This window comes from Lepidochelys olivacea, assembly GCF_965140295.1.
Source record: "Lepidochelys olivacea isolate rLepOli2 genome assembly, chromosome: 23".
Classification (NCBI taxonomy): Eukaryota; Metazoa; Chordata; order Testudines; family Cheloniidae; genus Lepidochelys; species Lepidochelys olivacea.
In genome coordinates this window covers 14,461,189-14,472,222 of record NC_140433.1, presented here as the reverse complement: position 1 = coordinate 14,472,222, position 11,034 = coordinate 14,461,189, and the positions used below count along the sequence as shown (strand labels likewise).

Genomic DNA, 11,034 nt, shown 5'->3' with positions numbered 1-11,034 from the left:
GTGTTTTGAATAAACTTTATTGGGAGGCCGGAGCCGGAGCAGGATCCTGGGGCCTGGCCAGGCCGAGGGGGACCGGACCGGGCCTGGAGAGACCCCCCGCGGGGCCTGGGCGCGGGAGGCGGGGAGACCCCCGGGCTGCAGGAGGGAGGCCCCCCGCTCTAGGCCACAGGGAGGGGCTGTGGGGTGACCTCGGGGGGTGCAGGGGGCGGGGAGACCCCCCCCGGGCTCAGGCTCGCTTGGGGGTCAGTGGCCGCAGGGCAGGGCACCCCGAGGGGGCACGTGCTCTTTTGGGGTGCCGCGGGGACCCCACTTGACCCCTAGGGTTTTGGGGGGGTCGGGACTGATTTGGGGGGACCCCGGGGGTGTCCGCCCCCCTGGGCGAGGCTCTGGCAGGGGCGCGGGGCCCCCCACGTCCCCTGCCCCCCGGCTGGTCCTGAGGGGGCGTCAGTCCTTTGTGGGGGGCAGCCATGGCCTCGGTGCCCGTCTACTGCCTCTGCCGCCTGCCCTACGACGTGACCCGCTTCATGATCGAGTGCGACACCTGCCAGGACTGGTTCCACGGCAGGTGGGGGGCGGGGGCCGGGCCGGGCCGGGCCGGGCCGGGCTGGGGGGCTGGCTCGGGGGCGGGCGGGGGCCTGTCCCCTCTGGGGGGCCGGGCCGGGGGGCAGGCTGGCTCGGGGGGCCGGGCCGGGGGGCAGGCTGGCTCGGGGGGGGCCTGTCCCCTCTGGGGGGCCGGGCCGGGGGGCAGGCTGGCTCGGGGGGCCGGGCCGGGGGGCAGGCTGGCTTGGGAGGGTGGGGGCCTGTCCCCTCTGAGGGGCTGGGCCGGCGGGCAGGCTGGCTCGGGGAGGGGGCGGGGGCCTGTCCCCTCTGGGGGGTGCCGGGCCCGGGCCGGGGGGCAGGCTGGTTTGGGGAGGCCTGTCCCTTCTGGGGGGCCGGCTCCGGGCCGGGCCGGGGGGCAGGCTGGCTCGGGGGGGCCTGTCCCTTCTGGGGGGCCGGCTCCGGGCCGGGCCGGGGGGCAGGCTGGCTCGGGGGGGTGGGGCGGGGGGCCTGTCCCCTCTGGGGGGCCGGTCTGGGTCGGGGGCTGAGCGGTGGGCAGTGGGTAAGCGACTCTCTGTCTCCCCAGCTGCGTCGGGGTGGAAGAGGACGCGGCCGCCGACATCGACCTGTATCACTGCCCCAACTGCCAGCTGGCGCATGGCCCCTCCGTCAGTGAGTAGCCCGAACCCGCCCGCCGTGGGCCGGGGCAGCCGGGCAAGGGGCTGGGACAGGCTTCGGCCCCTAGGCTGGGGGTGGCTGCCTCGGGGGTGGGGGGGATCTTCTCCCTCCCCTGGTTGATCTCCCTTGACGGGGTCTCCTGCAGTGAAGCGGCGCCGTGGGCCCCCGAAGCAGCAGGACGCGGGGCTGAGAGAGGCGGGTGCCGCGGTGCGGACGGGCAGTGCCCAGTTCATAAGGGAGCTTCGGGCCCGGACGTTCCCCAGGTGAGAGGGATGGTGGAGGGCACCGTGGGGCTGGCAGTCAGGGCCGGGTGCTGGGAGGTGCCGGAGGGCTGGGCAGGGGGGCCTGTCCCCTGGCAGGGCTGGGCGGTGTCATGGGGCTGGGCAAGGGGCTGGGTAGGGGGTGCTCACCCCTGGTAGGGCTGGGTGCTGGGGGGGCTGGGTAGGGGGCACTCATCCCTGGCAGTCAGAGCTGGACACTTGAAGATTTCTCAAGCTGTCAGCGCCTGTCTCCAGGACCTTGGTTTAATTCTAGGCCACCGTCGCTAAATCTCACGTCAGCACCAGGCGAGCCATCCCTACGCAGTGTTATGTGTGGCTGTTCCCAGCCGCCCCGCCCCAAAGGTGCCTGCATCTCAACACCGGGCAAGTCATCCCTGTCCGATGTTCTATGCAGCTGTTCCCAGTTGCTCCGCCCCAGAGGCAGCTGCATCTCAGTGCCGGGGGAGTCATCCCCATGCAGTGCTATGTACGGCTGTTCCAGCCGCTGCGCCCCAGAGGTGGCTGCACCTTGCTGACTCTCTCTCCCGCCCGGCAGCGCGGACGAGGTGATCCTGAAGCCCAGTGGGGCGCAGCTGACGGTCGAGTTCCTGGAGGAGAACAGCTTCAGTGTCCCCATCCTGGTGCTGAAGAAGGACGGGCTGGGCATGACGCTGCCCCCCCCGTCCTTCACCGTGCGGGACATCGAGCACTACGTGGGTAAGGCCGGGCCGAGGGGCTGCCAGTGCTGGGAACAGCCCTGGGTGTGCGTGTGGGGCAGGGGGTGGTAAGGGTCCATAGCTGGCGTTTCAGGGGGGCCATGGCTGGGTGTGGGGAGTCAGGGGGCTGTGGCGGGGGCCCATAGCTGGCTTGGAGGCAGTGGGGGTCCAGGGGGCCGTGGCTGGCTGGGGGTTCAGGGGGCTGTGGTGGGGGCCCATAGCTGGCTTGGGGGCCGTGGGGGGGCCATAGCTGGCATGGGGGCCTGTCGCTCTCACCCTGCGCCCCCCAGGGCCCGACAAAGAGATCGACGTGATCGACGTGAGCCGCCAGGCCGACTGCCGCATGCACCTGGGCGACTTCGTCGGCTGTTTCTGTGCCGCCCGGCGGGACAAGGTGCTGAACGTCATCAGCCTGGAGTTCTCCGAGAGCCGGTCAGCGGGGGCTGGGGCGGGGGGGTCTGGAGGGGAAGGGGGGCTGGGGCAGGGGGAAGCCAGGGGAGAGCGTATTACCTGTATTGTCTCCCGGACGCCGGGGTCCCGCGGGCGGGCAGCCGGGCCGGCCCCCCCTCCCGGACGCCGGGGTCCCGCGGGCGGGCAGCCGGGCCGGCCCCCCCTCCCGGACGCCGGGGTCCCGCGGGCTGACGGCTCTGCCCCCCAGGCTGTCCAACCTGGTGGAGACCCCGAAGATCGTGCGGAAGCTGTCGTGGGTGGAGAACCTGTGGCCGGGCGAGTCGGTGTTCGAGCGGCCGAGCGTGCAGAAGTACTGTCTGATGGGCATGCAGGGCAGCTACACCGACTTCCACATCGACTTCGGGGGCACCTCCGTCTGGTACCACGTGCTGTGGGTACGGGCCGGGCGGGACCAGGCGGGGGGGCGGTGGGGGGTGGGCGCAGGGACCCCCCACTCACTGTCCATCCGTCCCCCTCCCCGAAGGGCGAGAAGATTTTCTACCTGGTGCGGCCCAGCCCAGCCAACCTGGCCCGGTTCGAGGCCTGGAGCAGCTCGTCCAACCAGAGCGAGACGTTCTTCGGGGACCAGGCCGAACGCTGCTACCGATGCCCCCTGCGCCAGGGCCAGACGCTCTTCATCCCCACGGGTACCCCCTGCCCCCCGCGGGTACCCCGGCCCCTCCGTCCCCACCGCTCCCGGTGCCCCCTGCGCCAGGGCCAGACGCTCTTCATCCCCGCGGGTACCCCTCTTCCTCCCCCTCGTGGGTACCCCCCAGTCCCGTTCATCCCCACGGGTTCCCGCCACCCCCTCCTGCTCCCATACCGTCGGTCCCCGATCCCCCATTGCCCCTCTCCAGGGCCGGGTTCCCCCGGAGTCTGACCCCGCTCTGTCCCCAGGCTGGATCCATGCCGTGCTGACCCCCGTCGACTGCCTGGCCTTCGGGGGCAACTTCCTGCATAGCCTCAACATCGAGATGCAGCTCAAGTGAGTGTCGGGGGGTGCCGGAGACTCCCAGCCCCGCCCCAGGGACCTGGACCCTGCCGAGAGTGGGGCTTGGTGCAAAGCACTCTGGGAAATAGCCCACAAACGGGGTGGGCGTCCCCAGGCTGTGTTATGTGTGGCTGTTCCCCAGCTGCTCCGCCCCAGAGGTGGCTGCATCTCCGCGCGGGGTGAGCCGTCCTCATGCGGCTGCTGTTCCAGAGGTGTCCCAGCCCAACCTGGCCTGGTTGTCTCCTCCCGCAGGGCCTACGAGATCGAGAAGCGGCTGAGCACGGCCGATCTCTTCAGGTTTCCCAACTTTGAAACCATTTGCTGGTACGTCGGCAAACACCTGCTAGACATCTTCCGAGGTGAGCGGGGCCAGGGGGCATCTGAGGTCAGAGGGGCCGGGGGGGCCCGACCCATCCCCTGAGTCCTACCTGTGCCTCTCGCCCCCCCCAGGCCTGCGGGAGAACCGCCGACACCCGGCCGCCTACCTGGTCCACGGAGCGAAAGCTCTGAACACGGCGTTCCGCGCCTGGACCCGCAAAGAGGCAAGTGGGTCTGATCGGGGGGGGGCCGGGAGCAATCCCCGGCTGGGCGGAGCTGGAGAGAGGCGAACGCTGTGTTACAAGGAGCTGTCGTGCCCCACCCCAGCGTCAGCCGCATCTCAGGGCTCTCGGGGGGACGTTGGACTTACAGAGGCGCCTGCTCTGGGCTGTGTCTGTTCGACAGCTGTCACTGTGTTAGCTCGACGCTCAGCCCCCCCAGGAATTCCCGCTGTCCCCCCCCATCCCCCCCGCAGCGCACGCCCTCGCAGGGACCCCTTCGTCCGACGGGACTCCTGGCCTCCCAAACCTGACCAGGCCCGAGCGCCCCTAGTAACACCCCCCCCCCCGCCCCCCCCAGGTGCTGGAGGAGCACGAAGACGAAATCCCCGGCTCTGTGCGTCCTGCACAGCTCATCAAAGACCTGGCCAAGGAAATCCGTCTGGTCGAGGTGAGGGGCAGTCCTGGAGCGAGGGGGCCCCGTGGGGCAAGGGCCACTGGGCAGGGGGCGGTCTCCCCTGGCACTTGGGGCTGGGCACTGGGGGGCAGGGGCTCTCCCCTGACAAGTGGGACTGGGTGCTGTGGGGTGGGGGCCAGGCACCGGGTCTCCCCTGCTAGGTGGGACTCGGTGCTGTGGGGTGGGGGCCAGGCGGGGCCAGGCACTGGGGGCAGGCGGTGGGTCTCCCCTGGTAGGTGGGACTTGGTGCTGTGGGGTGGGGGCCAGGCAGGGCCAGGCGGTGGGTCTCCCCTGGTAGGTGGGACTCGGTGCTGTGGGGTGGGGGCCAGGCGGGGCCAGGCACTGGGGGCAGGCGGTGGGTCTCCCCTGGTAGGTGGGACTTGGTGCTGTGGGGTGGGGGCCAGGCAGGGCCAGGCGGTGGGTCTCCCCTGGTAGGTGGGACTTGGTGCTGTGGGGTGGGGGCCAGGCAGGGCCAGGAACTGGGGGGCAGGCGGTGGGTCTCCCCTGGTAGCTGGGACTCGGTGCTGTGGGGTGGGGGCCAGGCAGGGCTGAGAGCTGTGGGGCAGGTGGTGGGGGGAAGGAGGGAGGTCTCCCCGGCAAGTGGGACTGGGCACTGTGAGGCAGGTGGTGGGGGGGCGGGAAGGGGGTCTCCCTGGTAGGTGAGGGGGCACTGGGGGGGGCAAGCAGGGCCGGGCACTGGGGGGCAGGTGGGGGGGTCTCTCCCAGTAGGCAGGGCCGGGGTGGGGGGATTGAAGCCCTCCCAGGATATCTTTCAGCAGAACATCGGGAAGACGGGCAGCCCCTTCGGGGTGCAGCGGGGCCCTCCCCCTGGTGCCAGGAGGGGGGACCAAAGCCCCCAGGAGCCGGGCCGGAGGGGAGGGTGGAAGGGGCGCGAGGGCCCAGCTGCCGGCGCCCCCACGAGGCTGGACTTGGAGCTGCTGGACACGCGCACGGAGCTGCCGCTGTTGGAGAGCACCGAGAGCCCCCACGAGGAGGAGGTGATGGCGGGGGCTGGGCAGGGGGCTGGGGGGCGCCGTGGGGCAGAGGGGCTGGGCAGGGGCCTCGATCTCCTCGCCGGGCAAGCCGTCTCTGGGCAGCGTGGTGTGCGGCTGTTCCTAGTGGCCCCACCCTAGGGGGGGCTGCGTCCCCCTCAGCCCGGCCCCCCGTTGCTGAGCCCCTCTCCCCTCCCTTGGCAGTTTGACGTTCCCAGCTCCAGCCTGGAGGAGACGGACGCGGATTCGGAGGTGGCCGAAGGGGAGCTCACCTTGGTGCTGGCCGACGGGCGGCCCGTGCAGTGAGTGGGGCTGGGTGGATGTCAGGGGGTGGGCGGAGAGTTGGGGTGGGTAGGGGGTGCTGCAGGGTGGGAAATGGGGCAGGAGGCGCTGGGGAGTGGGGCTGGCAGGGGGTGCTGCTGGGCGGGGAGCTGGCGGCGGGGAGCGGGGCGGGGGGCTGGCAGGGGGCGCTGGGGAGCGGGGTGGGGGGCTGGCAGGGGGTGCTGCGGTTCGGGGGGCTGGCAGCTGGGAGCGGGGCGGGGGGCTGGCAGGGGGTGCTGCAGGGCAGGCAGCGGGGCAGGGGCCGGTAGGGGAGCTCTGGGAGGGGCTGTGGGGAGCAGGGTGGGGGGCTGGCTGGGGTCTCTGACCTGCTCTCCCCCCGGCAGGACGAAGCGGGCCAGGGTCTCAGGGCGCCGGCGGCCCCGCCCCTCCCACTCCCCATCGCCCCCCAGCTCGCCGGGCGCCCCGGGGCTGGACCTGGACTCGGAGGAGGATTTGCAGATCGACGAGGCGCCGCCCCACAAGGACCGGCGGGGCCCAGCGGCCCCCAGGAGACTGGCCAGTAGGTCACTGCCCCCCCCGGCCCCACAGCCCCCCCCGGCTCGGCAGCCCCCGCCGGGCCGTTCGGTGAGTGGCTCTGCCGTTCTCTTTCCCAGAATTCCCCAGGAAGCTGCCAAGGGCCAAACCCTGCTCTGACCCCAACCGCGTGCGGGAGCCTGGGGAGGTCGAGTTCGACATCGAGGTAAAGGGGTGATGACAGGGGGGCTGGGAGGCCGGGAGTGGGGGGCTGTGGAGCAGGGGGCTGCACTTTGCGGGGCGCCCCACGTCTCTCTGCTCGCCCCCAGGAGGATTACACCACGGAGGAGGAGGGCGGCTCAGGGGCTGAGGGGCCGGGGGGCAGTGCGGCCGGGATCCTCGACCTGCTGAAGGCCAGTCGCCAGGTGGGGGGGCCCCACTACGACGAGCTGAGGTGAGACGCGCTGGGGGCTGAGTGGGGGGAGGGGAGGGCGCTGGGTGTCGCTGGGGGGGGGAGGGCGCTGGGTGTCACTGGGGGGACGCTGTGCCAAGGGGAGGGGGGTGTCACTTGGGGGATCGCTGTGCCAAGGGGAGGGGAGGATGCTGGGCGTCACCGGGGGGCGCTGTGCCAGGGGGAGGGGGATCCCACCCCCACTAATCCTCCGCGCCCCCCCCCCCCAGCGACGCGCCGGCCTCGCCCAGCACGCAGGAGGCGATCCAGGGCATGCTCAGCATGGCCAACCTGCAGGCCGCCGGCTCCTCGCCCAGCCGCCCGGCCTGGTGGGTCCCAGGCCACGAGCGGGGCTGGGCGGGCGGGTCGGGCAGCAAGCGCCCCCGCAGGAGACCCCCGAAGCGGCCGGCCGCCCACAGCACGGACAGCGAGGGCGAGACGGGCAGCCTGGACGAGCAGGAGAGCCTGGGCACCTGCTTCAAGGACGCCGAGTTCAGTGAGTGCCAGGCCAGGGGGCAGGAATAGGGCAGGGGCCTCTCCCCTCTGGGGGGCGCCGGCTCCCACCCGACCACAGGGCAGGGACTGGTGGGCTCAGGGGGGCGGGAATGGGGCAGGGGCCTGTCCCCTCTGGGGGGCGCCGGCTCTCATCCGGCCCTGGGGAGGGGGCTGGCTGGGTCAGGGGTATGGGGGCCCCCCAACTTACCCACTGCGTCCCCTGCCCCACAGTTTACCCCTCTCTTGAGTCAGACGAGGACGATCCAGCCTTGAAATCGCTACCAAAGAAGAAGAAATGTACGGATGACGCCCCCTGGAGCCCGAAAGGTAATGGAACCCAGGCGTCCGGGCTGTGAATCCCCTCCCCAGCTCTGGGAGGGGAGTGGGGGCTGGCGGTTAGAGCAGGGGGCTGGGAGCCAGGACGCCTGGGTTCTCTCCCTATCTCTGGGAGGGGAGTGGGGGCTGGCGGTTATAGCAGGGGCCTGGGAGCCAGGACACCTGGGTTCTCTCCCCAGCTCTGGGTGGGGAGCAGGGGGGCCTGGGTCCCGCCTGGTTACCCGCGGGCACGAGACGCCCCCGGGCCGAGAACTCTGCAGTACCTTGTCTGCTCCCCCCAGCCCGGGTGACCCCGACGCTGCCCCGCCAGGACCGGCCTGTGAGGGAGGGGACCCGAGTGGCGTCTGTCGAGACGGGGCTGGCGGCTGCCGCGGCCAAGCTGGCCCAGCAGGTAATGGCCTCGCGGGGCCGGGGCTGGGCAGCGGGCACGCTCTGTGGGCAGATGGAGGGGGAGGTAGGCGGCACTGTGCTGGGGAGGACAGGCGGGGGGCTGCTGGGGGTCGCTGTGGCGTGGGGGGCAGGCGGAGAGCACTGTGTCATGGGGAACAGGTGGTGGGGAGCACCATGCCGTGGGGGGCAGGTGGGGGAGGGTGCTGGGGGTCGCTGTGGCGTGGGGGGCAGGCGGAGAGCACTGTGTCATGGGGAACAGGTGGTGGGGAGCACCATGCCGTGGGGGGCAGGTGGGGGAGGGTGCTGGGGGTCGCTGTGGCGTGGGGGGCAGGCGGAGAGCACTGTGTCATGGGGAACAGGTGGTGGGGAGCACCATGCCGTGGGGGGCAGGTGGGGGAGGGTGCTGGGGGTCGCTGTGGCGTGGGGGGCAGGCAGGGGGCGGTTCCCCATCCCCCTCCCCACCCCGTGCTCCGTCCCCCAGGAACACCAGCGGCTGCAGCGGAGGAAGAGTCAGGCCAAGAGAAGGGCCCCGTCCCCCAAGGAGCCTGACCCGGAGCCCGACCCGGAGCCCAACCCCGAGCCGGAGCCGGAGCCAGAAGCAGAGCCGGAAGCAGAGCCAGAGCCGGAGGCGCCCGCTGGGCTGGACGGTGCCCCCGGGGCAGCTCCGGCGCCCCCCACCCCTGAGCCCAAGGCGGAGCCTTTCGCCGGCAGCCTGGCTGACCACGAGTACACGGCCCGGCCCAGCGTCTTCGGCATGGCCCAGCTCAGCCGCGGCACCACCCCCATGGCCCCCGGCGTCTTCCTGTCCCAGCGCCGCCCCTCCGCCGGCGCCCCCGGCACCCCGCCCGCTCAGGGTAAGCCGTGGGGAGTGCTGGGGGCCAGGACGCCTGGGCTCTCTCCCCAGCTCTGGGCGGGGAGTGGGGTTTGGGGGCTGGGGGAGCCAGGACACCTGGGTTCCATGGTGGGGCTGTTGGTATCTCGTGTGGGTGGGGGAGGGATCCGTCCAGCTCCCCTAACCCTCCGCTCTGCCCCCCAGGAAAGCGCCCCAAGAAGGGGCTGGCCACGGCTAAGCAACGGCTCGGCCGCATCCTCAAGATCCATCGCAACGGGAAGCTGCTTCTCTGAGCCCCATGGAGCTGGGGGGGGGGGCAGCATGGATCACCGCTTCCCCCCCACCCCCCACCCCCCCATGGACCTGTACAGGGGAGGGGCTTCCCTGGTGCCTCCAACGATTGGCTGCTGTGTCCTGGTAGCCCCACCCCCAGCCCCCCAAATGCTCCCTCCCCCTTTGGGTCTGATTGGTCTCTTCTGCCCTGGTGGGGGGGCTCTTGGGAACCTGGCTTGAGTGCCCCCCCACCCTCCTTTGGAAGGTATCCAGACTTCACCCCATTCCCTGCCCTGATTTTTGGGGTCCCCCGGCCTCCCTTCCCCACAGCAGGACAGGCCCAGGGAGGGAGGAGGCTGGGGGACCCTGAGCCCACACAGCCCCTCCCCAGCACTGGGGGAATGACTCCCCCCATTGCTGCCATCAGGGGTACAGCTGGCCCACGGGGGTAGCGGGAGGGGGACTGTGGTAGAGGGTCCCTGTTCTGCCCCCCACACCAGGGGTCCGGGGCTCCCCAGGACTGTGGGGGTTCGGGCCCAGCCGGGGCTTGCGCCAGACATTTTATATCCAGGGTTAGAATAAAAATCTGTTAGTTCCGCTCGTCTCTGGGAGACCCCCGTCTCTTAACTGCGCCCCCCCCTGCCATTCGGCCCCCCTGTGCTGAACAGGCCCCCCCTCCTTCCTGCAGCCCCCCCGCCACATGGACCCCCAGCGTGGGGCGACATCATGTCAGGTGCTGCCAAGACACCCCTCGACTCCATCCTGCCAGGCGCTGCACAGACCCCGACCAACAACAGAGCCTCCCAGGCCAGCCCCCCAACTCTACAGAGGGGCTCTGTGCTCCCCACGCCAGCCCCCCTCAACACACAGGCTCTGTGTCTTGCATACCAGCCCCCCCCACTCCCCTCAGGCACTCTGTGCCCCCCCTTCCTCCCAGGGGTTGTACCCCCCCCCACCAGCCCCTGCCTCCCCACAGGGCCTCTCTATCCCCCCTACCAGCCCCCTTCCCCCAGGGGCTCTGTGCACCCCACAGCATCTCCCCAGGGGGCTCTGTGCCCCCCCCACCAGCCCCTCCTCCCCCCAGGGCCTCTCTATCCCCCATACCAGCCCCCTCCCCCCGGGGGCTCTGTGCACCCCCCAGCATCTTCCCCACTCTCTCCAGGGGGCTCTGTGCCCCCTACCAGCCCTCCCTTCCCCCAGGGCCTCTCTATTCCCCCATACCATCCCCCCTCCCCCTAGGAGCTCTGTGCACCCCACAGCATCTCCCCAGGGGGCTCTGTGCCCCCCCACCAGCCCCTCCTCCCCCCAGGGCCTCTCTATCCCCCATACCAGCCCCTTCTCCCCAGGGGCTCTGTGCACCCCACAGCATCTCCCCCACTCTCCCCAAGGGGCTCTGTGGCCCTCCCCCTCAGGGCCTCTCAATCCCCCATACCATCCCCCCTCCCCCCCAGGGGCTCTGTGCACCCCACAGCAGCTCCCCCTCCCCCCAGGGCCTCTCTATTCCCCCATACCAGCCCCCCCACTCTTCCCAGGAGGCTCTGTGCCCCCACACCAGCCCCTCCTCCCCCCAGGGCCTCTCTGTCCCCCATACCAGCCCCCTCCCCCCAGGGGCTCTGTGCACCCCACAGCATCTCCCCCACTCTCCCCAGGGGGCTCTGTGCCCCCCATACCAGCCCCCCCCAGGGCCTCTCAATCCCCCATACCATCCCCCCTCCCCCCAGGGGCTCTGTGCACCCCACAGCATCTCCCCCACTCTCCCCAGGGGGCTCTGTGCCCCCCATACCAGCCCCCCCCAGGGCCTCTCAATCCCCCATACCATCCCCCCTCCCCCCAGGGGCTCTGTGC

The 11,034-nt window shown here is 71.6% G+C and overlaps 1 protein-coding gene across 1 annotated transcript; it reads left to right on the top strand.

The window, feature by feature from the left end:
• PHF8 (PHD finger protein 8) lies at positions 1-9,793 on the top strand. Its single transcript, XM_084612480.1, has 21 exons — positions 1-565; positions 1,124-1,209; positions 1,361-1,478; positions 2,032-2,192; positions 2,482-2,623; positions 2,850-3,036; positions 3,126-3,288; positions 3,539-3,626; positions 3,885-3,991; positions 4,083-4,174; positions 4,530-4,619; positions 5,390-5,623; positions 5,822-5,919; positions 6,283-6,458; positions 6,553-6,638; positions 6,742-6,866; positions 7,094-7,359; positions 7,590-7,685; positions 7,976-8,085; positions 8,566-8,938; positions 9,121-9,793. Exons 1-21 carry the CDS (start codon positions 468-470, stop codon positions 9,207-9,209), a joined length of 2,985 nt encoding a protein of 994 aa, XP_084468606.1. The 5' UTR covers positions 1-467; the 3' UTR covers positions 9,210-9,793.
• Positions 9,794-11,034: the final 1,241 nt, after the last annotated feature.

Coding starts and splice junctions, on each gene's coding strand:
- PHF8 (XM_084612480.1), top strand. CDS start 468: ATGGCCTCGGTGCCCGTCTACTGCCTCTGCCGCCTGCCCTACGACGTG. Junction 1,210..1,360: donor GGCGCATGGCCCCTCCGTCA/GTGAGTAGCCCG, acceptor GGTCTCCTGCAG/TGAAGCGGCGCCGTGGGCCC. Junction 1,479..2,031: donor CGGGCCCGGACGTTCCCCAG/GTGAGAGGGATG, acceptor CCCGCCCGGCAG/CGCGGACGAGGTGATCCTGA.